The sequence below is a fragment of the Muntiacus reevesi genome, chromosome 6, assembly GCF_963930625.1.
Source record: "Muntiacus reevesi chromosome 6, mMunRee1.1, whole genome shotgun sequence".
NCBI classification, from domain to species: domain Eukaryota; kingdom Metazoa; phylum Chordata; class Mammalia; order Artiodactyla; family Cervidae; genus Muntiacus; species Muntiacus reevesi.
Genome location: NC_089254.1, coordinates 112630484 through 112650120, shown reverse-complemented (window position 1 = coordinate 112650120; position 19637 = coordinate 112630484). Strand labels below are relative to the sequence as shown.

The 19637-nt window shown below is 51.5% G+C and overlaps 1 protein-coding gene across 2 annotated transcripts in view; it reads left to right on the top strand.

Annotated features, from left to right (window-relative positions):
• PTPRN2 (protein tyrosine phosphatase receptor type N2) overlaps positions 1–19637 on the top strand; it is a 601207-nt gene that overhangs the window by 136657 nt on the left and 444913 nt on the right. For both annotated transcript variants that reach the window (XM_065938706.1, XM_065938705.1), the window contains exon 3: positions 1877–1990. In XM_065938706.1, the coding sequence (XP_065794778.1) occupies positions 1877–1990 (114 nt within the window). The remainder of the gene's footprint in view (positions 1–1876; positions 1991–19637) is intronic.

The following is a 19637-nucleotide window of genomic DNA, read 5'->3' as shown; positions in this document are numbered from 1 at the left end:
ATATAAATTTAAAAGAAACGTTTCAAGGAAATCTAATTAATGTTTTTCTTAGGATATGTTTACAACACTGTCTGCCACAGACCAAATTTAAAGAATGGTTCCATTACACTGCAGACCGGAAGTGACTTACAAGGGTTGTTCCAAAGCATATGGGAAATGTCTTTGCGTGTTTTCCTCCTTGCCAGCCTGAGTGGTGGGGTGCTTCCTGTGGGCCTCAGGCGGGCCTTGGAGGCATGGCAACCCAGGGTCTTAGCTGCTGGCGGCTGACTGCCGACCCCTCCCCGCGCTTCAGGCCAACAGTTGCCTTTCTCCTCTGTAAGGAGTGGGGCAGATGCATCCTAACGCTCCTTCCACTCCCTGCTTCAGGGTATTTGGGTTCAGAGAGTGAAATGAAGTTGTGTGTGTTCTGGAGTTCTCACTTCTCCCCAGCGCCACCCCAGGCACCGAGTGGGGTTCTTTGCAGGGAACAGAGCAGAGAACGTGGACACGTGCTGAGGTCCAGCCGCACAGACTGTCCATGCCGCTGGGCGACAGTGGGGGCGAGGCCCTCCCTCAGGGACAGCAGGGCCCCCAGCCACTGGTGGCAGGCGGGCTGCTTTTAGCAGTGCTCAGAAGAGGGGCAGTGCCCCCGGTCCCAGGGTGGAGGCAGAAGGTTGAGCTCCGCGGCCTGTCGGGCAGCTGGGCAGGTTGCCGCCTGGATCCTCCGGGCTTCGCAGAGGCCCCAGAAATCCAGGGGACGCTTGCAATACTTCAGTTGACGTTCTGCCGCTCCTGTGGGGCATCTCGGCGTAAGCACACGTAGCGCCCGGCCAGCACTCACGCGCCAGTCCGGCCTGGCAGCGTGCTCCTGGTAATTAGACGGGCTGCATGTGAAAGGCTGTCCTCTGCTGCGCTCCGCAGTGAGACTGCGAACAATGGGGGGGCCTTGGCCCGCAGCCGGCGCAGACGCACCCCGTGTGAGGCCTGGGCCCTGAATCAGCCTTTCGCACCCGAGGCCGCGATTTGAACGTTTGAACCCCCACAGGAAGCTCGTCTCAAAGTGAACAATTCCCAAATAAGGGCTAATTAGGGCCTAAATTAATTAGAAGGTGCGGTTTGAAAAGATGTTGAGGAGCAGAGTCTGCCATTTGAGACAAACGGGACAGAGCAGGATAAATGGGGCCCCACTAACATCTCACTCTTCCCGAAGCCACCCTTCCCCTCCGCGTTCTCAGGAGGCCCCTGAAGTAGCCCCACTGCCTAGTGGCCCCACCGCCAGCACCTCCTGCAAACCAGTGCTTCTGCCCCTGGGGGTCCTGTTTCTCCCCTGGAAACCAGCCCTGAGTGATGTCGACTTTGTGGTCACCGGACAGTGAGAAGCAAAGCTTCACATCACAAGTGTGACGGTCTCAGGCGCAAGATGACAGGAAGGCGGGGGGTAGGGGTGGGAGGGAGAGCTGGAAGGCAGCCTGGAAGCCACGCCACACTGGACTCACCTTTGTGTTTGTGGTTTTCATGATGAGCTGCTTTTTGTTTAAAGCCATCCTTTCCATTAGGCTTCCCTCGTGGCCCAGATGGTAAAGAATCCGCCTGCAATGCAGGAGACCCAGGTTTGATCCCTGGGTCAGGAAGATCCCCTGGAGGAGGGAATAGCAATGCACTCCAGCATCCTTGCCCAGAAAATCACACGGATGGAGGGGCCTGGTGGGAAACATCCCATGGGGTCACAAAGAGTTGGACATGACTGAGCGGCTAACACACCACACACTCATTCCATTCCAAGGGCTTCTGATCCTGGCAGCTGCTCGGAGCTGTGCCTCGGGCTCGGCCGGGGCTGTCCGCCCGTCTGTCCCGTCTCCCCCCTCACAGTCTCTCTTCTCTGCCTCCCTTCTCGCAGACGGAGTGTTCGGACGGTGTCAGGAGTTTCCGGCCGTGGATGTGCTCCGCTATGAAGTGTCGCCGGGGGTTCTGCAGCACCTGACGGCCACCCTGCAGAAGCTCTCCCGCACAGGTGGGCGGGCCCGGCCATCCGCGTCCTCCCGGGTGCTGAGGCGGGAGGAAAAGGGCGGGTCCGCCAGCCAGGGACGGGCAAGGGGCAGGCGGCCTGGGTCCCTCCTGGGCTGGGGGCCGTCCTGGCAGCTGTGGCCGGTGCTGCGGGTCAGTGAGGGTGGACGGCTGGCCATGTGCCCCAGAAGATGACCGCACTGCCGAAACCCCAGTCCCTGTGTCCCAGCCCAGGCGCCTGGCTCCTCAGAGCCAGTGGTCAGGCGCGCGTGGTCTCAGCTGAGGCCCAGGAGCAGGCCGAGAGCAGCTCCTACAGCGGAGGGGAGTCTTCTCCAGAAGGTGTCGTGCGTCCACGCGCAGACCGCAAGGGTCTGCACCATGGGTTCACCTGCCGTGGCCGCCCAGGCTGTCCTATCTGCTGCTGACCCTCTGGACACAGGCGCCTTACTTGTGGGTGTGGGCCCAGGGCTGTGGACTGTGCCCGTGTACCCGTGTAGATCTGTGGAGATGCGCCCGTGGCTGCCTCCAGCCCCATGTCCTCGGTGTCCCCATGTCCCCTGCATGAGTCTCGAGGGAGGAAACGGGGTGAGAGCCCCTGAGCCCCAGAGGATGCCAGGGGCTGGAGTGCTGGTAGGAGTTAGTCACTGGCCTGGCGAGGGGAGAGCGGGTCGCCTCTGGTCATCGCTCCTCTCGGCAGAGAAACCTCCAGGCGGCAGCAGCCGGGCCTCAGGTGGGTCCCGTCCTGGAGCTCCAGCCGCTGACCTCCAGGGCCCGCCGTCTGCAGACGGCGTTGTGCTGGGGGATCATCAGCCCTCCGTGGTGGCAGCACCCACCCCTGCCAACCCCCTTCGGATAGGTGCTGCCTCTGGTCAGCGAGTTTGTCCGTGGACGTCGTGGCGGGTGGTGTTGAGTGGGGCAGTTTGGGTGCCCTTCCACCTCGACGACCCTCACCCCACAGGTCAGGGAACAGGGGGCGCCCTGGCAGCCGCTGAGCGCGAGCGTTCTGGACCGGGAGCAAGCCCAGGACGACCCTGACCATGGCCCCGTAAGCCCCAGGGCGTCTGGTGGACGCTGTGACGTCCGGGGTGCCCCGGCGTTAGTGTCAGCTGAGGGCCGGAGCAGTGGTCACTGGAGTCTGCTGATGTCCTTTCCTGGTCAGAGGCCTCAGGTCCTCCGGGGGGCCTGGGGGCAGACGGAAGGATGGGATCGGCTTGTGTAGCAGGGCCTTTCCTCCAGGGCCCCCATCACCCACACTGACCTGCTATTCCCCAGTCCCCGCCCCGCCATTCCCGGGCTCTGATGCATGAGGTGGAATTCCTCCATCTGGAAAGTGCAGAAGGGGCCGTGACTGTTCTGCTGACTTGGTGGACGCAGGGCTCTCCTGCCGGGCAGGCCCTGGGCGCTGGCGGAAGGCCGTCCTGCCCACTCGGGGAACACTGCAGCGGCTACGAAGCCCCAGGTCTGCGTACCCCCTCTCGTGGCCAGCACTCCGAGGCGGCCACATGCTTCCCCTCAGTGCTGAGTGACCCCCCTGGCCACGCCTCCCCCAAGCGCACCCGGGGCCCGGATGGGGCACACCGCGCCCAGTGCCTCCCTGACCTGCAGAGCCTCGCTGAGCTCTCGTGGGAGGCTGCTCGTGACCCTGGCCCCCGGGGTCCTTGGCAGGCCTACTGTGAGCCTGTCGCATGAGGAGGTGCGGCGTGTCCACCTCACTTCATGGAGGCTCGGTGTCCCTGACTCTGTGGGCCAGCGGCGCAGAGTGTCGGGGCTGCCGGCTGCCGGCCGCGCTCTGGGCCCGGTTGGTAGGCCCAGCCTGGCCCCGTTCCATTTGTCCTGCTTCTCTCTGGCCCCAGCTGCACGCCCACCGGTGTTCCTGCTGCCGCAGAGGGGCCCACACACAGTTCTTCCGCCCGCTCCGCTCTCAGGGCCGTCGCGACCGTCCAGACGCGGGCGAGACGCTGTGTCCCCGGCAGGGAGGGTCCCAGGACCACCACCTGGGGTCAAGGTTCCTCAGGAGAGGACGGGTGCCTTCCCTGCAGAGCAGGCTGGAGGGCTCCGTGCCTTGGCCGGGTCAGGGTGTGTCCACACCCGCGTCCAGCACCTCCCGAGCACTAACCCAGGGCCCGGTGTGCAAGCAGTCTGATCGCGGGCTCACACTCTGGACTCCTCCCAGAGGGAATCTGAGGCACACGGAGGGTGCTTCATGGAGGAGGCAGACAGGCAGGGACGTACGTGTTTAAATGCCTGCTGTCCTTGTTGAGAGCAGTTTTAGATTTACAGAAAGGTTGGGCAGAATGCGTGGAGTTTGCATACCTGCCCCCCCTGGAAAGGTCCTCTGGCCGTGGGGCGGCATCTGGATTGGTATTGCTGTGTTAAGATCCGTGAGCACCCGCAGCTCACTTTAGGCTTAACTTTGTCCTGCGTGTTGTGTGCAGGACGTGTGATGTCATGCAGCGCCCTACGGGTCTGGGTGGGGAAAGCTCGCTGCCGTAAGGGGCCCCGTGCCCACCTGGTCATCACTCCCCTGCACCCATCCCCCCACCCCCCCATCCTGGAAGACACTCCCCCCTCTGCTGCTTCCAGAACGTCACATAGCTGGGATCAAGCAGTATGTAACCTTTTCAGACTGGCTTCCTTCACCTAGGCCTGTGCTCTGAAGTTCCTCCAATTACTTTTCATGGCTTGATAGCTCACTTATTTTTAGCACTGAATGACATTCAGTTGTCTGAATGGACCAGTTTTTCAGCTGACCCACTGAAAGACATCTTGACTGCTCCCAACCACTGGCAATGGTGAATAAAGCTGCTATAAACGTCTGTGCGCAGGGTTTTGTGCGGACAACACTTTTCAACTCCTTTGGATAAATATCAGATCTTACAGTAAGAGGACATTTAGCTTTGTAATTGACTGTCCCCGAGCAGCAGGTGTGGCTGGTGAGGCTAGGGTCGGTGGGGAGTTACTAAAGCTCCTAGAGGTGCAGTTTCTTCATCGGGTGAATGTGGACATCAAACAGGGCCATCGTGATGGTCACACCATGACATCAAGTAAAATATTTTAAACCAGTTTATAAATGTAAAAGTATTTCCAAATGTTAACTATTATTTATTTGATACTCTGCTGGAGAAGGAAATGGCAACCCACTCCAGTACTCTTGCCTAGAAAATCCCATGGACAGAGGAGCCTGGTGCAGGCTACTGTCCTTGGGGTCGTGAAGAGTCAGACACGACTGAGCGACTTCACTTCACTTTCCAATTTATGGAGCTCTTACCCAGTTCACAGGCCTCCCAGGTGGCACTAGTGGCAAAGAGGGAGTGAGTGGCAGGGTGAGTGGCAGTCGCCCAGCTGTGCCCGGCTGTGACCCAGTGGACTAACCTGCCAGGCCCCTCTGTCCATGGGATTCTCCAGGCAGGAACACTGGAGTGCGTCTGTTCCCTTCTCCAGGGGATCCTCCCAACCTAGGGATCAAACCCAGGTCTCCACATTGCAGGCAGATGCTTTACCATCACCAGGGAAGCCTAAGAATACTGGAGTGGGTCTATTCCTTTCTCCAGGGGATCCTCCCCACCTACGGATCAAACCCAGGTCTCTGCATTGCAGGCAGATTCTTTACCATCACCAGGGAAGCCTAAGAATACTGGAGTGGGTAGCCTGTCCCTTCTCCAGGGGATCCCCACTGCCAATGTAGGAGACGCAGGTTCGATCCCTAGGTCAGGAAGATAGCCTGGAGGAGGGCATGCCAACTCACTCCAGTATTCTTGCCTGGAAAATTCCAAGGACAGAGGAGCCTGGTGGGCTACAGTCCATACTGTCACAAAGAGTTGGACACGGCTGAAGTGACTTAGCATGCATGAATCAACCAGTTCATACCCACCTTTTTTTTTCTAGTGGGAACTATTACAAAGTTTCTGCTAAGTTGGTTAGCTCTGTACATCAACTCTAATGCCAGAAGAGCAACCATTTCTCACAGGATACAGGTATGTTCTAGTTCTTTCCTTACATCAGTGGTGGTGACGATGATGATGCAGGTCGACTCACTGACAGATGAGGATGGCCGTGCCTCAAAGGAGCCTGTCTAGAGGCTCCCTGTGACCACCAGTGACGGGACAGACAGGATGCACCCTCGGGGCCTGGAACAGAATCCACCTTCTTCCCTGAGCCCAACTCAGCCCTCCTTGGACACCCATTCCTTCTGTGGAACTCCTCTCTCTCCCCAAGAACATACCTGTTTTTTTTTAAACTTTCCAGTTTCTTGGGCTCCAAAATCACTGCAGATGGTGATTGCAGCCATGAAATTAAAAGACGCTTGCTCCTTGGAAGAAAAGCTATGACAAACCTAGGCAGCATATTAAAAAGCAGAGACATTACTTTGCCGACAAAGGTCTGTCTAGTCAAAGCTATGGTTTTTCCAGTGGTCATGCATGGATGTGAGAGTTGGACTACAAAGAAAGTTGAGCAGTGAAGAATTGGTGCTTTTGAACTGTGGTGTTGGAGAAGACTCTTGAGAGTCCCTTGGACTGCATGGTGATCCAACCAGTCAGTCCTAAAGGAAATCAATCCTGAATAGTCTTTGGAAGGACTGATATTGAAGCTGAAGCTCCAATACTTTGGCCATCTGATGCGAAGAGCCGACTCATTGGAAAAGACCCTGGGAAAGATTGAAGGCGGGAGAAGAAGGGGACGACAGAGGCCGAGATGGTTGGATGGTATCACTGGCTCAATGGACATGAGTCTGAGCAATCCCTGGGAGATAATGAAGGACAGGGAAGCCTGGCGTGCTGCAGTCAGTGGGGTCACAAAGAGTCAGACACGACTGAACGACTAAGCAACAATTTTGTGTTGAGGTATAGCCGATTACCAATGTTGTAACAATTTCAGGTAAATGGCAAAGGGACTCAGCCAGACATATACATGATCCATCCTCCATGAAACCTCCTTCCATCCAGACTGACACGTAACACTGAGCAGAGTTCCCTGTGCTTCACGGTAGGCCCTGGTTGGTTATGCATTTTCAGTAAAGCAGAGAGCACCCTGTTTCTAAGTTAGCTCCCACCTGCCAGTCCTGAGCAGGTCGCGTTCAGTGCCCTGGGTGCCACGTGGGCGCCTCCCACAGAAGGGAGCAGTTCTGGGCTTGGGGTCCTGGCGGGGACAGCATTTCGGCTTCTGCTGCTGGGCCACCAGAGGGCGTGCTGGAGTGCCTGGATGGGCCCAGCTGCAGTACCTGGCGGCAAATCGCGTTTCCTCGTGTCTCCAAGGCACTGGAGACACGGTGAGCCCGGCGGTGTAGACGTGAAATAAAATTTTATAGGCTCAGTTGAAAAGCAACATCGTGGGGATACTTGTGGGCTCCTAAACTGCATATCCTAGCACGTTCTGGAAATGATCTTGTGTTTCTTCCTGGACCGGTCTGCCCGCTAAGGCTGCAGCTCTCTGCGCCCTCCCTGCCTCTCCCCTCCCGGGCCAGCCCGCTGGAGGCGGCCGCCCCAGGCCTTAGGGGCAGATTCCCGTCCAGACTCCCATCGCCCTTGGGTGTGAGGCTCGGCTGCTGCAGGTCAGACCTGCAGTTCTTGCACTGTGCGTGCTGGTTCCCGGGGAAAGTCATCCTTCTCTCTGCCGGGGGTTGGTGGTGTCGTGTTTTCAGCCTCTTGCGTGGGAAACCTCAGGATCCAACCTCCCTGCCATCGGTGGGCTCGGCCGCGGCGGGCAGCGTGGGCGGTGCGTCTCCCCTGCCCCGCCGCTTCACGGCCGCGCCCAGAAGCACAGGCCGGTCCCGGCGAGGGTGGCGGCTGTCAGGGCTGTCAGGAGCCTCCTTTTGAAGAAGGGAAAACGGGGTTTAATTGTGTAACATAAATACATGCATTAAAGAACAGAAGATGTTCACTTTTATTTACTATTCTTGTCTCCTGCTGGCAACATTGTTTCATGAGTGGATACATTGTTCTCTCATGTATTAAATTTTTTAAAAATGCATTTCACTTCTGACACTTCATTAGAATTCAGCATGTAAATGTCACTCGTTGGCACGTAATTTGCTGTCATAAAAACAACTTTGGATTTACTTCCTGGCAAGAATCTCCTGATATATTGAGCTGTATGTCGAAAGCAAGAAACAAAAACGCAAAAATAAAAAATCTAACACAATGTCACATTTCCTTAAAAGAGAATGAGAAGAAATCCCCTAATGAACGGCAGCGGAACGCAGGAAGGCAGCATGGGCGGCAGAGGCGGTCCTGCGCGGCCGGGCTGAGCTGTGACCCCTGATTGGCAGCTCCCCGCTGCTGCAGCCGAGAACAGCCCCCGCAGCCTGGGTCCCGCGCTCTGCACTGGCGCGCCTGGCGTCCCACTTGCGCGCACGGTTGTGTCTGTCACCCGCCTGCCCGGCCTCCCGGTGCGTCTGAGCTGCAGTCTCCCCAGGACCCTGGCTGAACGCCGAGCCCGCAGCAGCCTCGGCGCTGCTCACGGTCGCTCCGCTGCGGCCTGCTTTCCCGGCCCTGGCAGTGACGTCACTGTTTCTTCTTTTTCTTGCCTCCTGGCAACTTTTTATGGGATTTGATGCCTACCGCCTCTTTTATTGCCCTTTTAAAGAATGTGAACATAGTTTCCCTGAACATGTAGAAAGAGGCTGGACTCCTAAAGCGTTTCTAACTCTGGGGAGCTGTCCTTTCTGCGTTTTTTTTCTTTTTTCTTTTTTTTGTGCACGTGGCAGGTTACTTCTTTTTATTATCATGATAGACTTGACATGCCACAATGAACCCTTTGGAGGCGTATAGTTTAGTAGTTTTTAGTGTGTTCAGATGATCACACCACTGTCCAGTATCAGAAACTGAACCTCAGTGATGACTCAGTCCTCACTCCATCTCCCTGCCCCGGTGCGCCTGTCCACCCTGACCTAGCTTCTCGCTTAATGGCCTTGACTATTTTGACATTTCATGCAGATGAATCCATACAAACATGACCGTTTCGTGCCTGGCTTCTTCCCCTCGCATCATGTCTTCAGGCTGTGTGCATTCTGTGGTATGTATCAGTTCTGCACTCACTTTTAAGTCCGAATAATATTCTGTTGCCTGGATATACTGTATTTTGTTTATCCATTCATCAGCTGTTAAAGTGCTGCACTCAATATGCCAGCAAATTTGGAAAACTCAGCAGTGGCCACAGGACTGGAAAAGGTCAGTTTTCATTCCAATACCAAAGAACGGCAATGCCAAAGAAGATTCAAACTACCACACAATTGCACTCATCTCACGCTAGCAAAGTAATGCTCAAAATTCTCCAAATGAGGCTTCAACAGTATGTGAACTGAGAACTTCCAAATGTACAGGTTGGATTTAGAAAAGGCAGAGGAACCAAAGATCAATTTGCCAACATCCTTTGGATCATAGAAAAAGCAAGAAAATTCCAGGAAAACATCTACTTCTGCTTTATTGATTACACCAAAGCCTTTGACTGTGTGGATCACAGCAAACCATGGAAAATTCTTAAATAGACAGGAATACTACACCACCTTACCTGCCTCCTCAGAAATCTGTATGCTAATCAAGAAGCAACAGTTAGAACCGGAGATGGAACGACGGACTGGTTCCTAACTGAGAAAGGAGTACATTAAGGCTGCATATTGTCACCCTGATTATTTAACTTACATGCAGAGTACATCATGTGAAAATGCTGGGTTGGATGAAGCACAAGCTGGAATCAAGATTGCCGGGAGAAATAACAATAATTTCAGATATGCAGATAACACTACCCTTATGGCAGAAACAAAGAAGAACTAAAGAGCCTCTTGATGAAAGTGAAAGATGAGAGTGAAAAATTTGGCTTAAAACTCAGCATTCAGAAAACTAAAATCATGGCATCCAGTCCTATCACTTCATGGCAAATAGATGGGGAAACAATGGAAACAGTGACAGACTTTATTTTCTTGGGCTCCAAAATCACGGAAGATGGTAACTGCAGCCATGAAATTAAAAGACATTTGCTCCTTGGAAGAAAAACTATGACCAACCTAGACAGCATATTAAAAAGCAGAGACATTACTTGGCCAACAAAGGTCTGTCTAGACAAAGCTAGTTTTTCCAGTAGTCATGTACAGATGTGAGAGTTGGACTATAAAGAAAGCTGAGCACCAAAGAATTGATGCTTTTGAACTGTGGTGTTGGAGAAGACTCTTGAGACTCCCTTGGACTGCAAGGAGATCCAACCAGTCAATCCTAAAGGAAATCAGTCCTGAATATTCATTATTGGAAGCATGGATGCTGAAGCTGAAACCCCAATACTTTGGCCACTTGATGCAAAGAACTGACTCATTGGAAAAGACTCTGATGATGGGAAAGATTGAAGGCAGGAAGAGAAGGGGTGACCGAGGATGAGATAGTTGGATGGCATCACCGACTCCATGGACGAGTTTGAGCAAGATTTGGGAGCTGGTGATGGACAGGGAAGCCTTGAATGCTGCAGTCCATGCTTTCGCAAAGAGTCAGACATGACTAAGCAACTGAACTGAACAGAACTGATATATCATTTGGCAGACTTTTGATTGTTCCACTTTTGGCCATGATGAACAATATTGTTGTGAATCCTCAGTACACGTCTTTGTGGCAACATAAGTTTTCAATTCTTTTGTGTATACCTGGCGTGGGACTTCTGGGTCATATATAGTAGCTTTATACTTGTTTTATGGCCTAAAAGTTAGTCTGTCTGTGAGAATCTTCCTGGGCATTTGTAAAGAAAGTGTAATCTGCTGTGTTGTGTGGCATGTTCTGTAATGTCTGTTAAGTCTAGTTGGGTTGCAATATTGTCCAAGTCCTCTGTTTTCTTGTTCATCTTTTCTTCAGTTTTTCTATCCATTACTGAAAGTATGTATTGAAATCTCCAACTATCATTGTCTATTCTTCCTTTCAATTCTGATAGGTCTTCTTTTTTGTATACAGGTGTTTCATTTTTAGGTGCATATATATTTATAACTGTTGCACATTTTTGGTAGATTGCCCACTGGTCTCTAGTAATAGCTGTCATCTTAAAGTTGATTGCATCTAATGTTAGTTACACATTCCTGTTCTTTTTTTTTATTATTGGTTACTATTTAATGACATTTCTCTTTTAAATCCTTTTAATTTCAGCTGTTTTTGCCTTTAAAGATAAAATATGTTTCCCATAGCATATTTTTGAATCATGCTTTTTAAGTCTATTCTAAGAAGCTCTGACTTCTACTTGGAATTTTTAGCTCATTTACATTAATGCAATTACTGATTAGATAGGATATATGTCTTCTATCTCCAGTTCCAAAGAAGGGCAATGTCCAAGAATGTTCAAACTGTCACACAACTGCACTTATTTCACATGCTAGCAAAGTAATGCTCAAAGTTCTCCAGGCTAGGCTTTAACAGTATGTGAACCAAGAACTCACAGATGTTCAAGCTGGATTTTAAAATGCAGAGGAACTAGAGATCAAATTGCCAACATCCATTGGATCATAGAAAAAGCAAGAGAATTCCAGAAAAAAACATCTACTTCTGCTTCATTGATGACGCTAAAGCCTTTGACTGTGTGGATCACAACAAACCATGGACAATTCTTAAAGAGATGGGAATACTAGACACCTTACCTGCCTCCTAAGAAATCTGTATGCTAATCAAGAAGCAACAGTTAGAACTGGACATGGAACAACAGACTGCTTCCAAACTAGGAAAGGAGTACTTCAAGTCTCTATATTGTCAGCCTGCTTATCTAAGTTACATGCACAGTACATTGTATGAAATGCCAAGCTAGATGAAGCACAAGCTGAAATCGAGATTGCCAGGAGAAATATCAATAGCTTCAGATATGCAGATGATACCACCCTATCTGGCAGAAAGTGAAGAGGAACTAAAGAGCCTCTTGATGAATTTGAAAGATGAGAGTGAAAAAGCTGGCTTAAAGCTCAACATTCAAAAAACTAAGATTATGACATCCAGTCCCATCACTTCATCGTAAATAAATGAGGAAACAATGGAAACAGTGACAGACTTTATCTTCTTGGGCTCCAAAATCACTGCAGATGGTGACTGCAGCCATGAAATTAAAAGACTCTTGCTGCTTGGGAAAAAAGCTATAACCAACCTAGACAGCATATTGAAAAGCAGAGACATTACTTTGCCAACAAAGGTACATCTAATTAAAGCTTTGGTTTTTCCAGTAGTCATGTATGGATATGAGAGTTGGACCATAAAGAAAACTGAGCACCAAAGAATTGATGCTTTTGAACTGTGGTGTTTGAGAAGACTCTTGAGAGTCCCTTGGACTGCAAGGAGATCAAACCAGTCAATTCTAAAGGAAATCAATCCTAAATATTCTTTGGAAGGACTGATGTTGAAGGTGAAGCTTCAATACTTTGACCACCTGATGTGAAGAACTGACTCATTGGAAAAGACCCTGATGCTGGGAAAGATTGAAGGCAGGAGGAGAAGGGGGTGACTGAGGATGAGATGGTTGGATGGCATCACCAACTCAATGGACATGAGTTTGAGCAACCCCTGGGAGATGGTGAAGGACAGGGAAGCCTGGTGTGCTGCAGTCCAGGGGGTCACAAAGAGTTGGACAGGACTGAATGAGTGAACAGCAATGTCTTCTGTTTTGCTATTTGTTCTCTACCTTTTTTTCATTTGGTTTTTATAGCCATTACTTTCTTCATTTTTTAGTAGGCATTTTGTAGTGTGTCATTTAAAATTCTTTGTCATTATATTAATTTTTTTGCAAGTTTTATAGTGCCTGCCCTAGGGATTAAAATTAGCATCTTAATTTATAACATCTAGTTTATATTAATACCAGCTTGATTTCAGTGGTACACAGCAACTTCATTCACATGTTGGTTCCTCCCGTTTCCCGTCCTTTGTGCTGCTGTTGTCACACAAATTATATTTTTATACAATATCTATCTTTCAAAACAGGTTCATAATTATTGTCTTGTATAGTTGCTTTTAATTTGGGAGCAAAAGACGTTAGATACAGAAAATATACATATTCTGTCATTTGCATCGCTTTTACTGTGCTCGTGACTTCTTCACTGGGATGATTTGGTGTCTGGTCTCCTTGTGTTTTTGTCTGAAGCTCTCCCTTTAATATTTACTTTAGGGAACATCTAAAAGCAGTGGAGTCTCTGTTTTTGTTTGTCTTAATTTTGAAAGATAGTTTTGCTGGGTGCAGAATTCTTGATTGACAGTCTTTCTTTCAGGACTTTGAATATGTCATCTCGCTGCCTGTGGTCTCCAGTTTGATGAAAATTAGTTGTTAATATTATATGGGATAAATTGCTTCTCTCTTGTGCTTCCAGGATTCTCACCTTGGCTCTTGTCAGTTTGATACTGATGAGGCTCTCTTTGAGTTTGTCCTACTTGGAATTTCTCAAGCTTATGGATGTCTGGATTTATAGTTCTTATCAAATTTGGGGAGTTTGGGTCATTATTTGTTTAAATATTCTTTCTTCCCCCTCTCTCTCTCCTCCGATACTGCTGTTGTGTGTATATTGGTACGTTGGATGATGCCTCACCGGCTCTGTTCATTTTTCATCATTCTCATTTTCTTTCTGCTCCTTAAGCTGGATAATCTCAACTGACTATCCACAGTTCAGTTCAGTTCAGTCACTCAGTCATGTCCAACTCTTTCCAACCCTATGGACTGCAGCACGCCAGGCTTCCCTGTCCATCACCAAATCCTGGAGCTTCCCAAACTCATGTCCATCGAGTTGGTGATGCCATCCAACTATCTCATCCTCTGTCGTCCCCTTCTTCTCCTGCCTTCAATCTTTCCCAGCATCAGGGTCTTTTCAAATGAGTCAGCTCTTTGCATCAGGTGCATCAGGTGGCCAAAGTATTGGAGTTTCAGCTTCAACATCAGTCCTTCCAATGACTATCCTCAGGATTACTGATTCTTACTCTGCCTGCTCTGATCCACTGTTCAGCTCTTCTGGAGAACTTTTCATTTTTTATAATTTTTAACTGAAGAATTTTATTGTTTTTTAGTATTATTTTTGTCTCTTTATTGATATTTTCTATTTGATGACTCATTCTTTTCATGAATTCTTTAGACATGGTATCTTTTGTCTTTTTGGACATATTTAAAATAACTCCTTTAAGCTCTCTGAGGTCTAGTAAGCTCAACATCCAGTTCCTTAGGGACAGTTTTTATTATTGTTTTTCCCCTCTATGTGTGAAGTGTACTTTCTTATTTCTTTGCATGCCCCCCAAATTTTCATTAAAAACTGGATATTTTAAATGATACAGCCTGGTAACCCTTGAAATCAGCTTTTTCCCCTACTTAAGGTTTGTTGTTGGTGTTACCATTTGTTTAGTGACTCTGGTAAACCAGTGCCATAAAGCCTGTACTCTGTGTCGTGTGTGGCCACTGAAGTCTCTGCCCAGCTAGCTTAGTGATCAGCAATGATGGGACCAGTTCCCTTGAACACCTGAAACCACTAAGTCTCTAGGCCTTGCAGTTCTGTGTGTTCTGGGGAAGCCCTCATTACTCAGCCAGGTAGTGGAGAACTCTGCCTTGGCCTTCACTTCCTACTGGCTCAGAGCCTGAAGGTCATGCAGAGGTGACTGTCTCACGTCTTTCCTGAGCGCATGCCCGGTCCTGCGCATGCGGTCAGCCCTGCGCATGCTTGTGGCCATGCTGATCCCCAGGACTGTGGGAGACCGCCACAAACCCCTTGGGTGTCTCGCTCCTGAGTCTCTCTTTACAGCGTCTGCTTAGTCTGTTCTTTGCCCCAACTGTCACCCCTGCCCTCAGCTGCTGAGCAGCGCAGGACACCTCCACGTGTTTTCAGCAGCTGCCCTGAGGATGAGGCTTTCACGCGTGGTGAGCTGTGAGTCAGACTTAATAAAGACACACCGGCCATCTAGGGGACCACGGGCAGGTCGAGCAGTGACAGTGTCCCGGCAGCGCGGCTGGGAAGGAGCTCCAGCCCAGCCTGCCCTGTCCCTCGGCCGCCAGCCTCCTGCCTCTGCCGTGGTGGTGGCTGTTCACTGCCCTGCCACGGTGGAGCTGGGGAGGGTGGTGGAAACAGGTTACAAAGCCAGTCAGTTGACGACTTGTACTGAGAATCAGCCTATTTCTTGAGTAAATGCTGCCCCCCTACTGATTCCTGCCAGCCTTTGATTTCTAGAGTTTTGAAAAGGTTGATTCTGACCATCTTTGATGGTTTTCTCATCGTTTTATTTTATGAAAGACTGCCATTTTTACTATGCCCAGAACCGGCTTCTTGAGGTTTCTCATCTCCAGCCCTTTTTCTGGACATTGTCTTGGGGTTACCTGCCCTTGGAGATGACTTCACTTAGATTTGATTTAACTATGCTCCTAGATTTTGCTCACTACCTAGTCCCTGTCTCTACTTCTATGTGGCAATTGGGGATTATCTAAAACATTGCTGCCATGGCCACATTCATCTTCCCAGAATTAATTGATCACTGAACTGATTTCTATCTCCCCCTCCCCCCATGTATATGAGAGAATATGTGTCCTCTCTCAGTTGCCCAACATGGACACGAATGCATGTTTAATCCATGGCCCTTTTCTTGGTGGGAGTACCCACTGCATCACTCTGCATGCAGGAACTGATCCATTCTGTCTCCAGAGCATGTCTCAGCCCAGGCCTCACACAGCATAACTCAGGAGGCCTCAAAAAAGAGAATGTCTGGGCCTTACCCCAAAGAGCCTAACCTGAATACTTTCCTAACGGGCCTATCTTCAGCAGCTCTTAAAAATTCCCCTGGTGATTCTGATGTCTTAATATCTCTTTTTTCATATAAAATGGGACTAACAGTCTCTGAATTACCTAGAACTTATTTAAATACAAACCTACAAATCACTTTTTACCTATTCGTATCTTACATTTTTTTATCTGAATGTTGTAAGATTTTCAAGTTGCACGTTTAATGACATTTTAATCCTATAAGGTACATTAATATGGTATATTTTATTATAATTTTCATAGAATAATGGAGAAGAGCAATACTTAGTAGAGTATAATTTTTAGATAGTTACAACTTCAGTATTCAGCGCAAGCTTCCTTTTTGCTGTAAGAAGAATATACCTTTTTATTTAGAAGATTAAAAAAAAAAAAAAAAACAGGTGCAAAGTGATTAAAGGATGTTCCCAATGCCATATAGTTGGAGCATTGTTGGGGCTAGAACTCCCAACAGCAGGGTGTAGAACAATAATTTTCAGAATTCTGACCTCAGGACTCCTTCATACTATTAAAAATTATTGAAGACCCTAAAGAGCTTCTGCTTTTTGTGGGTTAGTGTTATCTACATTTACTGTCTTAGAAATTTAAAAACTGAAAAAAATTAAAAAGCTACATTTTAATCCATTTAAAAATTAAAATAGTCATAATAAACGTGATACATAATAACCACAATAGCTCTGTCTTCCAAAATATTAAAGTGGTGCGATGCTTTGTTACTCATTTTTGCATATTTCCTTATGGTTTGTCTTAAGAGGAAACAGCTGGGTCCGCCTGTCTGCTTCTGCGCTCATGCCAGGCAGTCCCACCCACACAGCCCTGGAAAGCTCAAGTGTAACTGAAAATGCAGCGAGGAGGAAGTAGAGCCTTAGTATTTTATGACAATAATTTTGACCTGTTTCCCGCATTAGAGCCCGAGGGACCCACGGAGGCCCTCAGGTCGCACTTTGAGAACCGCTGTAGATCAAAGTGTGTGGGTCTGGAGTCAGGAGGAAGCGTCCGCTCCAGCTGTGCCCACAGTGGGCCCTGTCCGCTCGGCACACACGTCCTGGCAGGGCGCGAGCTCTCCTGGTTCCTCTGCCCGTGAAACAGGGGCGGCCCCGCACCCCTGTGGTCTGACCCGGGCCGAGGCTAAGATGGAGCGCACGGAGGGCGGGCCACTGGGCGTGCTCGGGGCATCACGCCTGCGCAGGCGGCAGGAGTCAGCCTGGGCAGAGGGGAGAGAGAGGGCGCGCCCAGCGAGAGCGCCAGGTCTGGAGGCGCCCCCGGGAAGGCAGGCGGCTGGGCCTCTGTGCCCCAGGGGGCTCTGCCCAGGAGGAGGCGCGGGCTGGGCCTTGGGGAGGGGCAGTTCCGAGCCGGGGCTGAGAGCTGCGGGCCGCTAGGGTCCGAGCTGGGTTTGGGGGGAGGGGGTCCTGTGCAGCACGAACCCGACAGCCACCACAGGGTGATCCCGCCTTTCTCAGATGCACTTCGTGTCCCCACGATAACACCCCTGAAATCAGCGTGCATCTTACATCAACAGCGCGCCGTCGTTTAACTTGCAGCATTTTGGCTTTTTCATAGTAAGACTGGAACGATGGACTGTCTCAAAACCGACGGTTGCTTATCTTGGATGAAATGCAGTGATGGCGTCTCAGGGAGTTGCTCCTTAGTCAGGCGGTGCTATTCTCTACACACTCAGGAAGCGCCCTTCCGCGCGGGCGTGAGCGGGCGGCCTGGGCAACACTGCCTGTCCTCAGCCCAAGACTGCTGGCTGGCGTGACCATTTCGTGGGCCAGTTAATGAGTCTAGGGCGTTCTGCTCAGTGTCTCAGGAGCTAAAACGATAATCCAGAATTGGGAACTCTGGTTAGCTGCTTGTGATTCTGAATGAATACATTTGTTCACTTTTTTATAACTGGGCGCAAACTAGCACAAGCAGGTCGTTAAAGGAAGGTAGGCGTGCGGGGCGTCTCCGCGCAGAGGATCTCAGCGCAGACCATCTCAACACCCAGCCCAGAAGCAGCGCGGGGCAGCACTAACGTCTGCGCATGCTCGGCCGGGGACGGGCAGGGGAGTCTGCGCATGCTCGGCCGGGGACGGGCAGGGGAGTCTGCGCATGCTCGGTCTGCGCCTCCGAGGGCCCCGCGCCGGGGAAGGGCAGGGGAGTCTGCGCATGCTCGGCCGGGGACGGGCAGGGGAGTCTGCGCAAACTTGGCGCCTCCGAAGGCCCCGCGCCGGGGAAGGGCAGCGGAGTCTGCGCATGCTCGGTCTGCGCCTCCGAAAGCCCCGCGCCCAGAGCAAGCGGGGCAGTCTGCGCATGCTCGGTCTGCGCCTCCGAAGGCCCCGCGCCGGGGAAGAGCAGCGGAGTCTGCGCATGCTCGGCCGGCGCCAGCTCCGAGGGCCTAGCGCTAGGGCAAGCAGGGCAGTCTGCGCATGCTCGGTCTGCGCCTCCGAAAGCCCCGCGCCGGGGAAGGGCGGGGGAGTCTGCGCATGCTCGGTCGGCGCCAGCTCCGAGGGCCTAGCGCTGGGGCGAGCAGTCGGGGAAAGCAGAGGAGGGGCCCCGCAGGAACCGAGGCGTCATGTGTCCCCTCCACCTGCTCTGCTGTTAATACTTGCTCTTCAGCGTCATTCTGAGTCAAAATTTATTAACATAGATTTTCATCATTCATCTTCATATTGTGCAATTCTGGTTTTAAATGCAAGTGGGGGGCACACTGGTTAAGAATCTGCCTGCAGTGCAGGAGACACAGGTTTGATCCCTGAGTCCGAAGACCTCCTGGAGGAGGGCATGGCAACCCACTCCAGTATTCTTGCCTGGAGAGTCCCATGGACAGAGGAGCCTGGCGGGTTACCGTCCATGGGGATGCAAAGAGTCGGACGCGATTGAGCGAATGAGTACAAACATAAGAGCATATAATCCACACGCAAAATCACCACAATGATCTAACTCCAATTTACGGCTCCGATGTGCGTGCATGCTCCGAGACGTTAGATGGTGAAGACGCTGTTCTGTATCACTTCCTGATTTGCCTACATCCCCACCAGGCTCACTCTGGGCACCCGATGGGCGCGAGGGCGGCGGGACTGTGGGCCCCTCCGGCCCCTCCTTCCAGGTCCTCACTCAGCATCAAGGGCGGGAATCAGGGAAGTAGCAGGAATCAGAGATGGAGCCCTGGGTGGTCTGTGTTTCTCAGAACACCGCTGCTTGCTTTACGCGTGGGAAGCGATTATGGGCGGTAGAGAGCTGGTCTCTGGGAGCCCCCTGGGTTCTGAGTTGGGGGTGTCTTCGAGTCCACAGTGTGAGCGGACCAAGAAGGACAGTGGGCACACAGATGGGGTATCCCCCCACCCCCCAAGAAAAGTCACTGAGCGTGCGTCCCTAGGAACGCTTGCTTCTGCCCGGGCCCATCTCCTGATTTCAGAGGCAGCCTCTGTAGCTCAGAGGGACATCAGTTGCTTGCTGCGAAAGCGGCCCAGGTTTCTCTTAGAACAGAGCCCTTGACTCCCTGCCGGTGGGAAGATGTACTTCCCGGAGGAATGGGGCCTTGTGCCGTTCACCTGACCGCACCAGCCCCTTGGGGCTGACTCTGGGAGCGGCGTCTGCAGAACTCGCGCGGTTCTAACTGGAGGAGGGGGCGTGAGGTGGGGGAGGCCGTGAGCGTGGGAGGGGATGCGCATCCCCTGGTGCGCTCACCACGAGCTCCATGCGGGCGGCGTGGGGGCGGGGTGCACCGCTGGGGCTGAGCCCGGGCAGCCTGGGGCACAGGTTGGGGGTGGGGGGCAGGACGCGGGGCTGAGGGTGTCTGGTGCGGCGCACGGGGGGGCGTGGCCGTGGGCCAGAAGGGCCTTCTTTTCAGGGCTTTGCCCCTTGCCTATAAGAGCACCCTGGTCTGAAGCATGTGGGGAGGAGGCTAAGTGCCGGGTCAAGGCCACTGCCAGAGGACGGGAGTGGGCACAGG